At 40.7% G+C, this 18,713-nt stretch overlaps 2 protein-coding genes across 2 annotated transcripts in view; one reads left to right on the top strand and one right to left on the bottom strand.

Annotated features, from left to right (window-relative positions):
• EIF2AK4 (eukaryotic translation initiation factor 2 alpha kinase 4) overlaps positions 1–8,489 on the top strand; it is a 38,352-nt gene extending 29,863 nt beyond the window's left edge. Inside the window, exons 33-39 of the mRNA XM_032189503.1 lie at positions 965–1,077; positions 2,641–2,699; positions 3,781–3,878; positions 4,976–5,044; positions 5,464–5,508; positions 6,580–6,704; positions 7,861–8,489. Coding sequence (XP_032045394.1) covers positions 965–1,077; positions 2,641–2,699; positions 3,781–3,878; positions 4,976–5,044; positions 5,464–5,508; positions 6,580–6,704; positions 7,861–7,915 — 564 coding nt within the window. The 3' untranslated portion in view covers positions 7,916–8,489. The remainder of the gene's footprint in view (positions 1–964; positions 1,078–2,640; positions 2,700–3,780; positions 3,879–4,975; positions 5,045–5,463; positions 5,509–6,579; positions 6,705–7,860) is intronic.
• A 755-nt stretch (positions 8,490–9,244) lies between these two features.
• Positions 9,245–12,734, bottom strand: SRP14 (signal recognition particle 14). The gene is made up of 5 exons (XM_032189504.1): positions 12,707–12,734; positions 12,523–12,595; positions 11,763–11,875; positions 10,565–10,597; positions 9,245–10,130 (listed from the first exon to the last, which is right to left on the bottom strand). Exons 1-5 carry the CDS (start codon positions 12,728–12,730, stop codon positions 10,041–10,043), a joined length of 333 nt encoding a protein of 110 aa, XP_032045395.1. The 5' UTR covers positions 12,731–12,734; the 3' UTR covers positions 9,245–10,040.
• Between the last annotated feature and the right edge of the window lie 5,979 nt (positions 12,735–18,713).

Genomic DNA, 18,713 nt, shown 5'->3' with positions numbered 1-18,713 from the left:
TCAAACATACAAAGAGTCTGAACCACGCTGTTCTTCTCTGTAAGATAAGGCTAAGACAGAAAGATATGACTGTGTTAAAGCCTGAATTACCTATCACCTTCTGTACTATATCTGCTCTACAGCCTCTAGTTTTGGTACCTTCTTAGAAGTCAAAAGTTTTACAGTATCTTTGATTCTGGATCATTTGGAAAAAAAAAAAAAAAAAGATTTTTTTTTTTAATTCATTCTTTGATGGAAAAAGATTTGATGGAAAAATCATTTGACAGGAGATGGCATGGCCATGTCATCTATTTAATGAGAGTTACTAAAATATTTTTTACTTAACTTGTTAATCACTTGCCTTCTCATTGCAACAGAGAGAGTAAATAAGTGCGGTAACTATATGAAGAAGTAGATTTTGATTATGAGAATGAGACGTGTGTTTGTCTTCTATGGGACAATTACAGAGTGTTATTTTAAATATGACTTTATTGAAGCAAAATCAACAAAGAACACTAATGAGATGAATGCTGTTGTGACTGGTTAATCTCTTACCAGTAAAGATGGAGCAGATATTTTAAGTTTTTAATGTTTGAGTGTAATCTTTGAAAACTGCAAGGCAACCCTAATTCTAACATAATTCCTTAACTAAAAATAAAAAAAAGCCCCAAACCAAATATGCTTTTATTAATACAGTATTTGCACCTCAGAACCAATTTGTTAAATATTACTTATCACATATAAGGTACGTGCGGACAAGATAGTTCAAGCTTTGGGAATAAGGAGGAAAGTGGTTGGAAAAAAAATATATAAAATCAAAGATTTAACTGTCAGTAATTGATTGGTTATGATGACAACTTCCTCCCTTGACTGCTTCACCTTTAATGGGTGAATAATCCAGTTTGGTTTTGATTAAATTTGAGTAGTTTATTCATATGCCATTTTAAGAATCAACAATCCTAAGAATCACTGAAATACATCATAGGTGAAATCCTTTGAGAAAGACAGACAGACGGAGAAAAGGATTTTTGAATCTGACTTATTAGATCACCTGATCCAGAAAATGAAAACTAAAATCTGTGATGAAAGATGTAGTAGGTAAGTAGCAAAACGTGTACACGAATAGTCAAAATTAGACAAATGCTTGTTTTTTAAATGAAATAATTTTTAAGATATGCCTAGTTAAACCTTGATTTTATTCAATAAGGAACAAGAACTTTGAGTTCCTTTTGAGGGGAAAAGAAAGCAAAAAGCTCGGTTATAGAATTTCATTAAGAGATTGACTTTCCTAGCAGCTGTTATATTCAAACATCCTTAGAGCTTCAAAAATTAGAAGACCATGTGGTCGTCCAGCTGGAATGCTACTACAACAGCAGTACTGTTTGTACGGCAGGACTGCCTGCAAGTCCCCGTTACTGAACAGAAGTCATTTCCATTCAAGCACTGTGTAACTGAAGGATGAAAGCAGCAAGTCCCTTTCATTCTGAGGCAGTGCTCATATGGTAAAAACGAAGGTGTGACTCCTGCACGCCTTGGCTGGCCCAAGTGACAGTAACACCTGGCCAAAGAATTGGGGTATACAGCAGTACTCTACGTCTGTTAAAATTATTGTTTACTGTGACAAATAGAACTTAGCACAGAAATCACAGGAATGGCTGCTACAGCCACAATGATACGCTTAAACAGTAGAGCTGTTACTCATACATATATATCCTATAAAATATATAACTACACACAGATCTATACATGTTTATGTATCTGCATTATGTGTGTGTACATATATATGTATGTAGTGGCAGAAGGAACTGTTTCTGAATTCTAGGCTGTATGAATAAACCAACAGATTTGATACCCATATTTCTGAGTAGACTTAACAGTAAAGGAAATATTTAAGCTGGGAAAGGCTTAACTCAAATGTAGTGTGTACAAGTGGGTGATACCTCTTGATACCCACCTCTGAATTCTCCTTTATCTGGCCTCTGCCAGTCTTAGCATTTAACTTCGCAGCTAACCTTATCCTTATGTGTTTTGTGACAGATCTACAAGGATCCATTAGAAGTTGTGAAAGAAAAGCATACTTTCTAAAAGTTGTCTTATATCTAAATCCTGAGAACAGAACATAGAAGGGAAAAAAATTGGTAATTCTAAACAGAGAAATGAAGTAATTATGATCATAATAACACTGACAAATTTTTCTCCTAATGAATCCTGAATGGGGAAAGTAAATGGATCCAAATAATCAAAAGCATCTTTTAATTCGTGATCAATATTACTTTGATATTGTAGTATCATCTCTCAGAAATCTATACATTGTAGATTAAAATAGTAATATAAAGACAGTATTCTCATAATATATTCTGGTATTAGGATCTAAATCACTCTTGAATGAAGGGGAGCACAGTTTTTTGTATCCATAGGAAACCCAAAGATTGCTGGACTACAGCAGTAGTCCAATACAATAGCAATACAATTGTTTGTGTAGTTCGCTGGGCCTAGCACCTCAGTAATGTAAGTTATAGGATATCCTGTCTGTTCCAGAATAGAACACAGGTTTATCTGTTGAATTAAAATAAATATATTTGTATGATAGTCTAGAACCATGTGTATTACAGCATGCATTTGTTATTGTTAACTTGCTTCCCTAACTGTCTTTATTTTTAGAGAAACGTCAGATAATCTCTCCGTACCAAATCAAAAGGGATCATTTGCTAATATTTCAGGTATTTAGTTACTGAACATACAAAATGGTTTCTCTTTCTGCTTAAAACAAGTTTTGCAAGAAAATCTGGTTGGAACATAATTTTTAAAAGTATTACCAAGGTCTGTGTAGGAAAATGTGTTCTAGCAGCACATCTGGTTAGAGACATCTTCCCCATTCTCAGGTTTTGTTCCAAGCGATCTAAAACTGAAATTTTCTCTGAAGTAATAACTGCTCAGACCAACATACAGAACATGTCTGATATAAGCAGTCATTGATACAGTGAGAGAGAAAGGGGAAAAAGACAAAAACTTTTTAAGCTAAGAAATTAAACGTTATCTTGATGAAAAATGAATGATTACCATTCTAAGGTTTTTCTTCTTCACATGAAAATACCTGTGAATTTATAGATACTTATTTGCACTGCTTAGCCTGAAAATAGAAGCTTGTGTTTTAAAAAATAAGTAATATTAAGTACTTCTTATAGTTTGTCATTTTGATAATTACTTCAGTAAGTACTTGTTTAGTATCTGACTTTGTTTTTAAAAAAATGCTTTTTTTTTCTTGCCTGAAAGTCAGGAACACTGCCATGCTTAACTTTGTGGGTTTGGTGGTTTTTTTGTGTTTTTTTTTTTTTGTGATTACCTGAAATGTCGATTTGAATTTCAAAAGAAACCATTTCAAATTTTTAATTGCTGTTGTTTGGGGAAGCTTGTAGGTATGGTATTTGTTTTGTCATTGACTTTTCTATGGGATGGAGCATTAAGTAGTCGCCTCAATCCTGTAATAGCTTTTCTTTTTGGATATTATGTCTACTACATTCTTTTATAAATTCTGTAAGTCATATGAAACTTTTTATTAGTTTCAGATAACGCTGATTTAAAATACTATTTTTTTATACCTAGAAAGTCTCTCAGTCATAAGTATGCATTTTGAGAATTTACATGAACGTTTCACAATCCTCTCCACTTGACTGTATTTTTAGCATCTTTTTGAATAATACAATAAATCTTAAACATATCAATATTTGTGAATTTTTCTGTTTCTTGCTACTTTTTGTAAAAAGAAAAACTATAATCTAAAACTGTGTGTTTGTATTTTAGGTGTGTTTGAATCGCATGGAACTCTTGCAGTGCCTAAAGTTAGTGTTATAGCTCCTGAAAAATTATCTGCCAGTGCCAGGCGTCGTCAAGAAGTTCAGGTACACACATCCCATAAGTATTAAGAAGTAATCATAAGAACTTAAGGAATGTCAGAATTTATATTTTCATTATCACCTTAGACAAATGCATTCTGATTGTTTGTATTCATAAAATAGACTATAAACAACACAAACAGTTGAAGTCAAAGAATAATTTTTTGAAAAAAAAATATTTAGGATCTTGGGGGTTACCTGTGACATTGTTGTGGCTCAGCCATTATCATATATTAGAAATCCCACTCTAGTAGGAAAAATGGCTGCAATTTGCTATTTTTTTATAAATACTTACATGCTAAACTACAGTAGTTATAGTAATGTAGAAAGATGAAGTGATACTGTAAAAGCAAATGCCAGTTTGCTTATTTAGGGTTAGTGGCTTCAAGATACTTAAGAGTACATAGTAAAACAAAACTGTAATCTTACCCCCTTTTTAGTCCAAATTCATAGGTACAACAAAAATGACCGCTGTAAATACTTCTTGGAACCAAAAGAAATAAATGGATACTATTCATTGAGCTAAACAGGGTTGCTGCTTTCAGTTTTTTAATACAAGCATCTTTCCAGGGTACAAGACTATTTTAATGCAAGGCTACAACTATTTCTGTCAAATGCTATGTTTGCAGAACTGTTACAGCTTGCTTTGCAAAAAGTGTTGAGAGGAACAAGCCATGCTTTGCTATGGCTTTCCAATCAGTCATTTCTCGTCAGCTATAGATGATTCAATGTATCCACATGCAGGTTCTTCCTCCTTCTAGAAAGTTGTGTAAGGCCCACAAAGGCAGCTTTTTTAAGTACATACCTGAGACTTTACAACGTAACATGCAGTTCAGTCTGCTTTAGCACAATACCGGTATTACCAAATCTTTATTACTGCTGCAAGAGTGGTGCAGCCCGTCTCCTTCCTGTCTACCCATCCAGGTCTGTTGTGGATTTGTTACTGAAAATTATATTGAACATGAAGTTTAGTTTAAATATGATGTACAACTTGTGCTAGAATCAGCCTTTTCTGCTCTCCTATCTATGAAACAGAAAACAAGTGTTCCCAGCCTGGGTCACAGAAGTGGTGTATTTTATTTTTGCCCATCTTTTGTTGGCAGGTACAAACAAGGCTTCAGACATTCATTTCTAGCCTGCAACAGAAAACAAGTGAGATTGAGATTTTAGCAGTAAGTATTTTGGCAAAAGCTTTCATCTCAGATTTGTAATTGAATTGGATGATGCAGTTGTTACCTATAACACGTTACTACCAATAGCCTCACTTTCCTGCTAGATTTGCTCTTACATTTAAACCAACACAGCATTTGCACATGGCTTTTAGACTGCTGACCAGGTCACAGAGGACTCTAAATAGCATATGCTTTTCAAGAAATATTTCCTATTTGCCTGTGCCTATTTTGAACTTTCCATAATGCAATCTGTCATGAACAGTTTGTTTAAAATGCTTAAAACCTTAGCATATTCCCAGTGCTGTCAGCATGAATGCTTCCTTGGAATTCAAAAAGTGACTCCCTTTAGTACAACTAATCTACAGTTAGCAAACCAGTGATAGAACTGTTAAATATTTGATTTCTTAATATTTTTGCAGGTAGATCTGCCGAAAGAAACTGTGATACACTTCTTATTATTAGAGGTAAGCAATTAATTATTATAGTGTAATTGAACAACAGATAAGTTTTGTTCCTAATGAAAATGAATGTACAGTTTACCCATTGTGGTGTTAAAACTTGAGAGGACTTTTTACTCAAATTGCTTGAATGAAGCTAGAAAAATCTTCTTGTCAAATTCCCTAGCTACAGAAGACACCAATAGGAGGTCCTAATCCAAAACTGGATTTTTCCCAGAAGTTACCTGAAATTAAGTCTCACTGTGCATTTTTCAAAACCAGTAAGTGTTAATGGGTAGTTTCAGGAAGTGTTTCCTGAAGCTGTTAATGAAGGAGTCCCCCAAACTAGAGGCAATTGGTTTGAGTACAGCAGATGAAGCATCTGTTCCTAGTGAAGATTAGATAAATGGAGGATACGTAAGTATTATATTGACCCCTTTAAAAATTCAGAAGCTACATGATTGTTTTGTTTTGTTTTGTTTTTTTCCCCTGAAGACAAAGCTCTTTACCTCCCCCAAAGAGAGCAGTTGTTTTAAAGTCAGAAATTCCTATCAGAGGTGGAAATCTCTCACTGCCCACCCTTCCCTCCCCCCCCCAAAAAAAAAAAAAAATACAATTGACATCCTGCCTGGAAATGGATTTAGATTTAATACTTACTTTTATGCCCTATACTTGTTGTTCTGAAGCAGTATTTGTCTAGACCTCAGTGAAACATCAAAAATTTTCAAAATACTTAGTCTAGTCTACCCAAATCTCAGAGAGCATTCATCACCTCTTAGTTCAGAAAAGGGAGCAGGCACACAATCAGCTTCCATCATTTACTTTTCACTGCCCTTATGGTAAAGTTCTCATCTTTCACCCAGCATCACTAAACTGTCTTAAGAAACTGATCACTAACAAGTCTCATTCTTAATACCTTTTCTCAAGTCAAGTTGCACTTATTAACATGAATTACGTTTAAAACCTGTTAATACCCTGTTTAATTAAGGGATGTTGATGTTAGGCAGTGTTCAGAAGACTGAATCCTACCAGTAGAAGTATTTCCTTCACTAAAGAATGTAGTACTGTTTTACAGTTCCTTGTCCATTTTTTTCCCAGTTTGATGGAGACAGGCAAGCCTTTGATGCTACTGTGAGACAACTGATGTCACGATGGCCAAAACAAAGATGTTCATATCTGCAAGCAATCTGTGATGAAATTTACAGCATCAAAATGGAAAAGAGGTAAATTTAAGTTCTTATAGGTACATAACACATCTCATTGTTTCCTGAATTTGAAATTCATTTAACCAACTGCTCTTAATTTGTCCTCCCCTCTCCCTGGAAAAAAAAAAAAAAAAAAAAAAAGAAGCATTTGGGAAGTACATATATATTTCTTTGAGTACTATTTCTGCAAACATGAAACAAAATGGAAAGTCAACAGTATCTAATCCTCACTTGTGGTAATCTGAATTCTGCATTTTGTAAACCTTTTCAAGAAATTCTAAAATGTACTCCCACTGTTTTCATTTACTGCTTTGTTCAAACAACTAAATAGTAAATAATTATACATCCAAATATACTACTACTATATAATAATCCTCTTTTCTCATGGGAGGGACTCTTAAAATTGAGTGCTTTCTAGTTCCTCCTGTTCTGAAGGAATGTGATGGCCATCCAGCAAACCTGAGAGACTGCCTCTCTTCAAGCAAACATAGTGCATGTTCTCTCACACATACAGTAAAGCCCACTTCTGTTTTCTAAGCATAAAAACATTTATGTTCAACTCAGTCCCCTTGTTGGATCTGGCAAGGCTGAAACAGTGTATTCTAGGCATGTTGTTTTAAGCCCTAAACTTTCAATTTTTGCAAGTACTGACACAGTTAAGTGGGATTTGGATATTCATTCCCCAATGAGCGTTTCATTTATAATACATTTTCTCAAATGTTCAATTTGAACATATAACATTTAAGACTAAAAATTGGCTTTAATTTCTTTTTCTTAGAGATGCACCAAAATTGCTTTATCTGCCAATGTTTACTAAGGCAACTAAATACTAAACAAAGCACTTTCTTTCCTATGACTTCCAAACCTGTGAGCAACAGAACCCAATTACTACAATTATTTTATTACTTCATACAGTGTTGGGTGTCTGTCTTCCTTTCCCATTTTATGGCTAAGCAATGTTTTGTGTGCAGGCATAAGCCTTCAAAAAATTAAATTACTAGCTAAAGAGAAAGGGAACTAAGGGGAAAATTGTAGTGACAGCGCAAATGATTTAAAGCTACTGCTTTTCTACTGAATCTTTGCTATTAGCTGAGTGCCATGATTGGTCATATGATTTACAGATTTTTAATCCATAGCTTCAAAGTTTTAAAACTAATTTTTTTTCCCTTTGCAGGGTTCCTGCTCTCATCCTGTACAGTTACCGAGATGAATATAAGGTTTTGTTTTAGTGCTTTAAGCATTTAAGCATCTTTTCTGGGATGCTTTTACTAATAGACAATAGTGTTTCGCACAAAGGAATTTCATAATGTTGTCTTAAAGCAAGACAGGCAGCCTTTTTAAGTGTCCAGATTGAATTTCACGTGTAATATAAAACTGTAAATTTATTCCAAAAAGTGAAATATTTTATAGGTAATTAAGGAACAGTCTGACTACAGCTAGATATGTGTTACTGTGTAAATTCTTGCACCATTATGTTGCGAGAGAGATTATTAGCTGTGCCAGGTATAAATTGACTTTTTTTTTTTTTTTAAGAATGCCTTGTATGTCCATATGCAATAGTGCTGAAATAAGCATCTCAGTTCAAGGATTAGAGATGTATTATCTTCACCTCTAAAACTCTTTTAAACTTTTTTGAGGAAGGGCTTTGTGTAATAAAAGATTTGGCTACTAAGCCTTTTGAAGTACATATTACAAGGTTTTGTGATTTTTCTTTTTTGAAGAAAATTCTGCCTTAATCTTAAATCTCGATATAAAAGACAGTAAAAGACATCAAGCTGAGAGTTGTGCAAACCTGGTTGCCTGTGTTTGTCCCGTCCCATCCCCTCACTCCTGCATTCACATCAAACAGCTGCTATCTGAGAGACAAAAATAAAACCTGATGCAGGACACAAACTTGTTTCAGACCAAAAGGCCCTCAAGGTAAGACTTGAGAAAGAGTAACCTGCATGTGCTTAGAGGTATAACTGAAGTTTTGATCTAGCTTTCTTCACATGGATTGTCAGATTAAGTTTGCATTTGAAGACATGTAAGTAATGAAAGGAAGGTTAGAATTACTGTCTTGAAGCTACAGCTTCCCAGTCAATGCTTTTTAGAATTACCACTATATTTAAGTTGGAATTAAATTAAAATTAAGTTGTAACACATCAGGAAAAAAGCTAAACAAATGTAAATAACAATTACAGCAGCCTTTGTTGCTGTAAATAATTATATTTCATATCAAACTAGCAAATATGAAAAAAAAATATGTATTTCTGCACATAGACTGGTCTTCACCCTTTCTCCCCAACCAGTACCTTGCTCACGCTTATTTTTCTTATCACAAAAGGTTGTCTTCAGTACTGCAGGCTCACTGCATTAAGACCTACTTCTTCTGCAGCCTTTTCCTTTTAGTGAAAAGGAAGGCGAAGTTAAAATATGCAAAGAGTTAACTTTTAAGACAACCCCAGACATCTGAGAACTGCCAACCCTGCCATAGCAATGCACAGAAGTAACGCTGGGGGAGGGTCAGTCCTAACAGCACAGACAACTATCATTAGCAAGACACATCACAGCAGTCATTACAACCAAATCCATTTCTCATTGTGTTTAATAGGAACAAGTAAGTATTCACCTTTTACATCTGCTCATATGAAGGAGCTACTTTAAGATGCAAGGATGGGGAAATCCCTGAATACGTTGAAGGATGAAGTTTTAAAAAACAAACATTCAGGTGACATGAGCATTCTTAAGCTATGCCTGAAGGGACCGTGATGCAGAGTCCTGCACTGCCCCACCCTGAGCCAGGATCAGCACAGCTGGATGGGCACAGGGTAAGGCAGAGCTGATGAGCTGAGAGCTCAAGCATGGGACTGGCTGCCTTCAAGGCATCTGCACTGCATCGGATAAACACGGCCCTCAAAATAAGACAGAAACAGGAAAGCTGCTGTTCCTGGATAATAGGTTGGCACCCACTTTCCCTAGTACTACCAAGACTTATCTTTAAAACTGGGCATCTGTCACAGAGACTCCTGTTCCAATCTCACTTTGCTCATGGTGCTGTGCACTTCTCTTCACCCTCTGTTATCCCCCAGATGGGTTTTACACCGTCCACTTGCATAATACAAAACAAACAGCAGTATAAGTACAAAACTAGTTGGCAGACGAGTGTAAAGCTATTTTGGTATAACCCTGTAAATACTCCTGCCATACAACAATCCACAGAAAGCATCTCCTGCTTTCAGTTTAAACAAAAGTACTGATCACATCCCAGTATCCTGCTGGAAGGAAAGCCAAAGACAAGTGGTAACTCAAAAAGAAATGGACTTTGCTTTGAGCAAGGGTCAAGTCTGTTGCAGTGATGGTGGGACACTTCCATCACTGTGTTGCTTTACTCTTCTTGTTTTTGCTTTTCTTGTCCTTTTTCTTCAAGCCATCCATGTTAGCTCTCAGCAAATTAGAATATGCCTGAAACAAAAATTAGAACTGTTAACAGAGCAAACACTTAAGTACCAATGTAGAGGCAACACTTCACCTATTGTTTGTGGATATCTACCTTCATTTTTTCGGTTCTCAGTTACTGGCCCTGAGCAGCCTGATCTCGTGGGTAGCATCCCTGCCCACAGCAGGGGGTTGGAACTGGATGATCTTTAAGGTCCCTTCCAACCCGAGCCATTCTCCACGTGCCTTCACACTACTGCACTGGGAAGCTATTGTTTCTAAGCCAATGCAGGAAGTTAGGTAAGACAGAGTGCACACATTCGTGGAAAACAAAATCCAGTTCTAAGGTTAATCTGTGTGTCAGTTCAGCATTGATTCAGCTCAGTCACACCAATCCACTGCTTCCTACTGACTACTCCCCAACAGGTACAGAAAAGGAAGATAAGGCACACAAAACTTACCATCTGGAATTTATTTACTTCCTTTGAGCTCACCTACAAAAGTAATACGAGATGTTAACCACAAACACAACAGCTTCAACATTACAAACTAAAACATTAGTACTTGTTTTCCCACCAGGGACCATCTAATGTCTTCAGTAGCAGCTGGATCAGGCCATGACAGTCAGCAGTACCCAGGCTGTACTGACACGGCGTAACACCTCACTAACTCAGAAAAGTGAGAAGACTCCACATTAGATTAAGCAAATCTTCTGAAGGCTGTTCTCCCCAAATCTGTGTTTTCAAATGGGAAGGAGGTGAAGAAACATTCTACGGAAGGTTTTATTTCACTGTAGGGCCAGAACTTAACTGACGTGTCAGAATGCAAGTCCTGGTATGAAACATTACAGCCCTGATTCTCCCCGCTATTTCTCAAAGCAACATTTTTCCTTGGATTACTTCACTAAGAAGATCTGAAGTCAGCTAAAGCCTCTCTCAATCTCACATTCAGAGGAAACGCATCAGGCTCTCAACTTCTAAAGTTAACACCTCCTGAAATATAAATAGCCCTCTAAATAAGAAAGAGCACTGGGTGTGCTAAGTGAGTCTACCCCATGCCTGTGTATTATTGGCAAGAAACACAAATCCCTTTCCTATTGTTTCAAAGTCAGGGAACATTCTGTTGTTTGATGGGGTGCAATAACCTTCAGTAATTCCACTGAGGTCTACAAGAAGTCGCCTCTGTCAGCCAAAGTTGACTGCGGGGCCTTTCTTCTCCTTAGAGACACACCATTTGTCCTCACACTGCAGGTTCCGTCACTGTCCTCTTTCCTTCTGTCTCTTTGGAGACATCACCCTTGTCTCCAAAAGGAGCTTCCCCCTTCCCTCCCTCCAGTTCCACCTGACTGAGAACACAACAGCCATGGTTGCTGAAAACAGGCAGAGAGCCTTCCTGCTTGTCTGGCAACACCATTTTGAAGCCAAATGCTGTATACAAAAACAAAACCAAACAACTGTCCCATCTGCAACAAGAACTGCAACTGCAACACTTTGGCATCCCGATTTCAGTTGTGCTTTTAGCTACCATACAGTTTCTCTGTAGAATTAAGGGGGCAATTCTCATGAAATTGATGCAACGACAAGCTTCACTTAAAACACAAGGTATTACATGAAAGCCATGTAGGGCTGCTCATAATTCTAGCCCCAAGTTGTGACTTACCACTGTGCTGATTTTCTTCTTTCCATCCGTTGCTCTGAGAAGACATTTATTGTCTGCGGGTTCAAAGCTTTCTACATGGCCTTTGCGCGGGACTGGTTTTGTTCGACCATCATCTGCATTGAAATATAGAGAATGTTTATTTGTATTTGGCTAAAAATTGTGGGATGCCTCCTGACTTGAGATGTTAAAAATTGCTCATGAGGAAATCTGTAAAAATACCTGAAAATTTATGGCCATCTGAGCTGAATTACTGTGAAACTGCACAGATCCCTTCATCTGTAATCCCATAAACTAGGGCTGCCTGGGCTACCTGACTGACCCAGCACAGACACACAAACCTGTACACAGACATGCTGTGTGAACCGCACGTTTCAAATGCACTTCAACCTGCAGCACTCAGCACAGAGCCATAGAAAAGCCCAGGCCGTGAGGAACCTCAGAGACCGCCTGGTTCAACTCCTCATGGGAGAAGCAGGGCCTGGGCAGGATTCCCTCAACACCCCGTGTGGCTGAACCCTGTACGCCTCAAAATGCTGGGGGGACGCACCACATCCCCGGGGACATGGCAGCACCACCACAATTCCCCACTGCAGCAGCCCGTGGATTTTCAGTTACCGCTTAGCAATCAGAAAGCCTCCCTGCTCGGCGTGGTCCGGAGCAGCGCCTGCCTTTACGGCTCCCAGCCCCGCAGCAGAGGGGCCGCGTCGTGTCCCCCCCCCCCCCCCATTAAGCCCTTGGCGCCCGCCCCGCCCCCACTCACACTTCTTCAGCGTGATGAAGACGCTCCCGGACGTGCGGCACTTCTGGAACAGCCGGGTCAGCTCGGTCAGGAACTGCAAGAGAAGGCAGCACAGGGCCTCGCCTGGGGGCCCACACCGCGATAACGGCCCCCGGCCCGGGCCCAGCCCCCCCAGCGCCCCGACGCCCCCCTCTCCCCCCGGCACCTGCTCGCTCTCCAGCAGCACCATCGCGCCCGCCCCGCTCCGCGCTCCGCCGCCGGCCCGGAAACGCCGCGCGCACGCACGCACGGCACGCACAGCGCGCACGCACGGCCCCTGCGCACGCGCGGCGCCTCGAGGCTCCGCCCCCGCCCCGCCGCCGGGCAGCGCCACGTCAGCCCCGGGAGGGGGGGGGCGGGGCCGGGGGGGGGCTGTGAGGGGCCGCAGGGGAGGTGGCGCGGCCCGGCCGTTAGCAGCCGTTGGGCCCCGCAGCGGCCGCTCCCCGCGCTGTGCCCGCTGCCCCCGCGCGGCAGCAGGGGGAGCTGTGAGCGCGCGCAGCGGGCGCCGGGCAGCGCCTGAGCAGGGCTGGGCTGGGCTGGCCCCGGGCCGCCCTCCCGCACCCCGCGTTTGTCCCTGTGTTTGTAGGGTTGTGTTGTACCGGAGACCCGAACGAGGACAATGCGGGGGTGTTGCGGGTTTTTATAGGCAGCTTGTGAAAGCAAAACAGAAATGGAAAAACTAAGCACGTGCAACGTTCTCCCTTGGGAACTACCGTGGGCACAGAAACTGGAAGCCCAAAGCCAGGCACTGCCAGTCATGCTCGCCAAAAGAGCGGACGGGTGGCCGTGTAGCTGAAGCACGGGGGCGAGAGCTCTCAAACAAATTCTGCCCCTCAAATCCACCAGAGGATTCGTGCGTGGCCCTGAACCATTCTCCCCTCTCTTCTGTAGGACAGCTCCTCTCTCCTAAAGATGAGAGAAGATAGAGAGTTTTTCTCCACACTTTATGCAACAAAATCCGTTAACTCTTGTAGGATGAGCACCACTGAGTCTTTCCCCTCTTCTGCACAAAAATCTCAACCCGCTATTGGGAGCTCCTGCTGCTGCTGAGGTGTGCCTTTGGCACTGCAGACATAGCCCTGGCCAGTCGAAGCCAGCAATCGAGGTAGCAGTAGCAGCGTAGCTACAGCATCTGGGACAGGGGGATTGGGCAGCTGCCTCCTGAGGTAGATTCCTTGAAGGAATCGGTGATACCAGGATTTCTGATAGCACTGTATGCTGGGAGAAACCACTGACAGAACATTTCTCTGAATACAGACAGACGCTCCTAATTCAGGAAGGAAAGTATTTTGGAGCAGAGGAGCAAGAAAAACAAACCACAAGTGGGGAGACCACAGGATCCAGACAAAGGGAATACAGAGAAGCAGGGGACAACTGTTCAAAATCTGTTGGAGAATAGCACGTGTGTCTCCAGTGTGTGACAAATGACTTACTGTAGGTATCTAAAACATGAGAAGTTTTTAGAAATGTACGGTTTTGGAGAGCCTTTGTTTCACAATAGGTTATATACCAAGGTATGCAAACAGAGAGAGAGAGTGAAACTTCTACCAGAAGCTCTGACTGTTCGATTCCTCTTGACATTGCTTGGTGTCAGTAAAATACAGATTACACAGCGAGGAGCCCTACCACCTCCTGTTGCACTCACAGATGTTCGCATACTGTAACTGTCAGTCCTGTGCAATGCCACAGCTTCCAGCTTACAATTTCAATTTCTGCCTCTTCACAAGGTAGTGCTGGGATTGCTTTTGTACAAACTGAAAGGTTTTCCCTGTTAATAGAGGATTTTACTGTTATGATATAGAACTCTAGAGTTGTGTAAAGTTAACATTTTTAAAATCTACGTTTCATCAGCTTTTTTTTTTTTCCTTTTTTTTTTTTTTTTTTTTCTGAAAAGATTTGGATCTCACTGCTAATAAAAGAAGCAGTTCCACTGACTTGCTGAATTTCTTTCCATAAGTGCAGCAGAGGATTTTTGTTGTTGCTGTTAGCTTATCTTCCCAATCGTGGAGCTGTTTTTCAAGCCAGAATGTCACAATTTAATTAGGGGAGAAGCCTTCATCGCAACTTGCAAACAAGGTGAAAATGTAATATTTTTAACAATTCTTTTCCAAAAAGTAGATGGAACAGGGAAATGCTGACATTGCTTTAACTTTGCCAAAGGCTGCCAACACTCAGAGGCAATAAGCTACTCAGCTGGTGAAAAAGTGCTGAACAAACACAGAAGGAGCTAAAGGGATACTCCCAATCATGATACACTTGCTTTTCACTTTATCTCCTGCCCCAGTGCAATACCTTTCCCCTCACCCTCTACCCCCAGCAAAAAATAAAAAATAAACAAAAGGAAAAAGACAAGGCAGGTTGGATTAAAACAGTAGCAGGAGGAATTGGTGGATCCTGAGAGCTGGCAGGGGCACGAGTATTTTGTAACCTGATCTGTCATGTGACCAGAGCCGGGCAATAAAAATAAGTCTCCTACCAACCCTCCTGTTTGCTCAACTTTATTATATGGTGTCAGTAGAGAACTACTTTTTTTGGCAAAAATTTAGCAAATGAAGCCACCTGAATCATTAAATCCTGAAGGAAATCTGGCAGAGAACTGGAGGAGGTTGCTGCTGTGCTTCCAAGTTTTCCTGGAAGCAGGCTTGTACTGGAGAGAAACAGAGAAGGTGAAACCTCTGCTCTGCTCAGCGTGCTGGGAGGGGCAGGAAGCAGAAAAACAGGATTATCAGAAGCAAATTAAATTCTTAATCAACTTTAGAAGAAGTTGGCAAAGATCTATTTGAACTAGCTAGAAAAGATTACTGCTCGTTCTGGGCTATCTCACACACACACACTCAGCTGCCGCACACCGCAGCGCAGAAATGTAATAACATACTGCAAATTACAGTTTGCTGACCATGCTGCTCAAGATGAGTTAATAACAGATAATGGCCCACAGCTCACAAGTGGATCATTCTGGTAACTCACTTTGATCTGTGAGTTCAGGCATACCTCGTCACAGTATAACTATGCGCAGCAAAAAGAGGCAGTACCACAGCAAAACCCCAGGAACACCACCACCCCTTTACCACCCTATCATTAGCACTGGAAAAACAGAGATGCACACCTCAGTGCCCTCCTAGCCTCACCAGATCAGAGATCAATGGGCAAAGGGAAAGTTTTCTGGGCCCAAAATTTAACAGCAGCTGGTTGGGCAGAAAGGCAGTTAACCCTGAAACAGCTGCCAAAATATCCCCAAGTTCTGTGCCAGAGAAAAAAAGAAGAAAAATTCTAACAAGAGATGTGAACACTTTTTCCTAGTGCTAAGTAGATTTCCAACACAGCAGTCAGCAGATGACCAAGGTACAGGCAAATGTCAGCCTGTAAAGAAGTAAAGGACATGCAGAGGAACAACAATCAGAGAGCTACTGAACATGATATAAGTACACAAAGTGGTATGATTTGCCTGATCAGCCAATAATAATGAAAAGGAAATTCTGAATATAGATTCAGAACTAAACTGGGCATTTCTGAAAGATCTTTCTGAGAGCAAGATATGCCACCAGGAAACTGCTGAGGCAACAGTGAGGTCAACTTCCAGAGAGAAGCTCTCCATAACAAACCAAAGGTCTTCTGTCATGTCTTAGGATCCAGTGCATGTGCCCTGAGCTTTATCCTAAACACCGCTATTCATCTTCGTGAATACCTCATATTTTATTTAATATTATTTTTTATTTCCATAGAATTGTTGTCACAGATAGGCTACGTGTAACCCTGCATCCAACAAACACTGACTTTCATTGTGTAATAGCAACGTTAGCTGTGATTTATTGATTGTGAGGGAAACCAGGAAATAGATAAGTTTCTTGAAACTCTGATGCACCACGTTACTATAGTAGTGAAAACCAAAGCCTATCTGCAGTGAGACACAAAAAGATTGTTTGCTGGAAAGGGACTTCATGGATTTGAAGTACCACCCAGATTTTGGAAAGCTTCTCTGTCAGGGAAGATAAGGGATGCATATTTACTGTATTATTAAGTGCCTGGGTTGAGCTCCCCGTTTATATTCTCCATGGACAAAATTATAGTAACTTGGTGCTTATACCTTATATTATTTTGTACTCTTAAAATTAGCATGTTACCAATTCTCAAGGCTGTGAAATAAAGTTTCAGTGTGTACCTTGCTTACATTTTGGAGGGTTACTGGAATAAAACAGGGCTACTGAAATGGCAGCCCTAGGCCTGTGTTTGAACCAGGAGGAAGTTTTGCGTGGGGTTCAAACACTTCCCACACAGACACTTTGAGGTATGGACTTTCACACAAAGCTCAAAAACTTTCTGAAAATAAACCATCAAATTCGTCTGTCTTGCAGTCCCACTGGCGTCAGTACAGTCATAGTGAGACACAGGAGGTCAGAATTTGGTAGCTGGTAGCGTAACTTCTGTCTTTGGAGCTGTAAACAATAAACCACAAATTTATTGGGGTTAAAACTTTGTTATTATCTTTAAATGAATTTTGCGATATGACCTTCGAGCCTGGTTTCGGTGGGTCTTTGTAAGTCATCTGTGAACTCCAGTAAGTTGTCTGCGGTGCGGAACCAGGCCTGCCCAATGTGATGCACCTTCTGGGTTCTCTAGAAATTATATTTACCAAACCTCACAGCTCATCTCCCAGCAGAAAGAGGATATATAGTCATCACTTCATTTTGTATGGCAGATTTTTAAGCAGACACCGCATGTCTGGTTAAGAGCTGTGCAAAGCATCAGGGAGGTAATTAAGCTGGAGCTCAAGAGTAATGAGGTGACAGAGATTGGGTTGAGCATCATTTCTTTCACACTGATGTGTCCTACTTTCAGAAACATAGAAATGCAGTTGTGAAAAATTTCCACCAGACATTCCCAGTGAGGTTACAGGATATTTTTTTTCTATGTATGTACTTAAGAGACAGAATGAAGAATATCACACCATGTTAAAAAAAAAATAGAGAAAAGAAAAAACAGTCAATGGGAATTGTAGGTCAACAGAATGACACTAGGGAGGACAACATTGTCCTTGATACCAGCGAGCACGAGGGGATGTGTAATTACAAAAGGAGTCACAAGGTCTTTGCTCTCCTCCGTTTTCACTCTCCTCAAAAGGACAGACCTGCAAGCAGCGTATGTTCTCTTGACACCGTGGGGTGTTGCTTTCTCAGGAAGAAAAGGGTCACCTACCAACTCACCAGCACCGTTTCCTGTCTCTGCTGAGGCTGACACGAGACCTGGCTGGACTTCTGAGATTTAAGGATCACAACACAAGCTGCAGTGCTGTGAAACAATGGTTTCTTCACAGCCTGAACGGGGATGTCTGACACAAGAGCTGCACAGCACAACAAAGAAACAATCAAGTTAGCCACCAGATGAGTGAGGTGTCAGAGATTGGCTGAGACATTACTGCTCTCATTTCCATAAGCCGTAGTTTTGGGAAAACAGAGACAGTTTTGACTGTTATCGCCAGATATTTCCAGTATGACTCCTTTCTTTTAAGAGCTGCCAAGTTTACCTGCTTATTTAAGCTTTACTTGTATTTCTCACTCTTCCTTAGTGCTCCTCCAAACGCCTAGATACTTTCTAGGAACAGGGTGGTGTGGGGAGGCCGCTCCGGGCAGTAGCAGCTGGGCCGCACTCACTGGGTCAGAGGCTGGAGGAAGCAGTTTCCTGTTTTGCTGGTGTTCAATGCCATTTAACAATAGGGGGAAAGAAAAAAACTGCAGGACCTAAGCACAGCAAAGCTGTTTTCTACATGAGCTGTCTGCCTGTTCCCCCGCTCTGCCCCAGCCTCACCCCAGCCGAGGAAAGGCGGCAGCAGGGGAAAGGAGGCAGAGGCTCCAGAGGCCAAGGGAATGAGTGCTTGAAGGCATTGCTGCCATGTTAGCGGCCTTGGCAGCCGGTCTGAATATTGCTAGTTTTTATGCTGCCTCCCAGGAGAGAGAAAATGAGGTACTTGTGCAACACTTCTGGAGCAGCGGTGTCAGCAAGAGTCACTCATGCCTTCTGACAACACCCAAACCGTATTGTCCCTCCCAGTAGATGGCTTTCAGCACCATCTTGAGATAATGATTTTCAAGAGTGGTCAGTTCATTAGAGCAGGAACTACACTAAGAGATTCCTCGCTTTGCCTTTCTTAATGTCATCCTTCTCCAATGGTCTGCTCA

This window comes from Aythya fuligula, chromosome 5, assembly GCF_009819795.1.
Source record: "Aythya fuligula isolate bAytFul2 chromosome 5, bAytFul2.pri, whole genome shotgun sequence".
NCBI lineage: Eukaryota > Metazoa > Chordata > Aves > Anseriformes > Anatidae > Aythya > Aythya fuligula.
The sequence above is the reverse complement of the archived record's forward strand: the minus strand, read 5'-3'. Positions and strand labels throughout refer to the sequence as shown.

Excerpts from the sequence above, each read along its gene's own strand:
- SRP14 (XM_032189504.1), bottom strand. The coding sequence starts at position 12,730 with ATGGTGCTGCTGGAGAGCGAGCAG. Across the intron at positions 10,598-11,762 it reads AGAAGAAAATCAGCACAGTG|GTGAGCTCAAAGGAAGTAAA; the intron begins GTAAGTCACAAC and ends TTACTTTTGTAG. Across the intron at positions 10,131-10,564 it reads AAGTAAATAAATTCCAGATG|GCATATTCTAATTTGCTGAG; the intron begins GTAAGTTTTGTG and ends TTTTTGTTTCAG.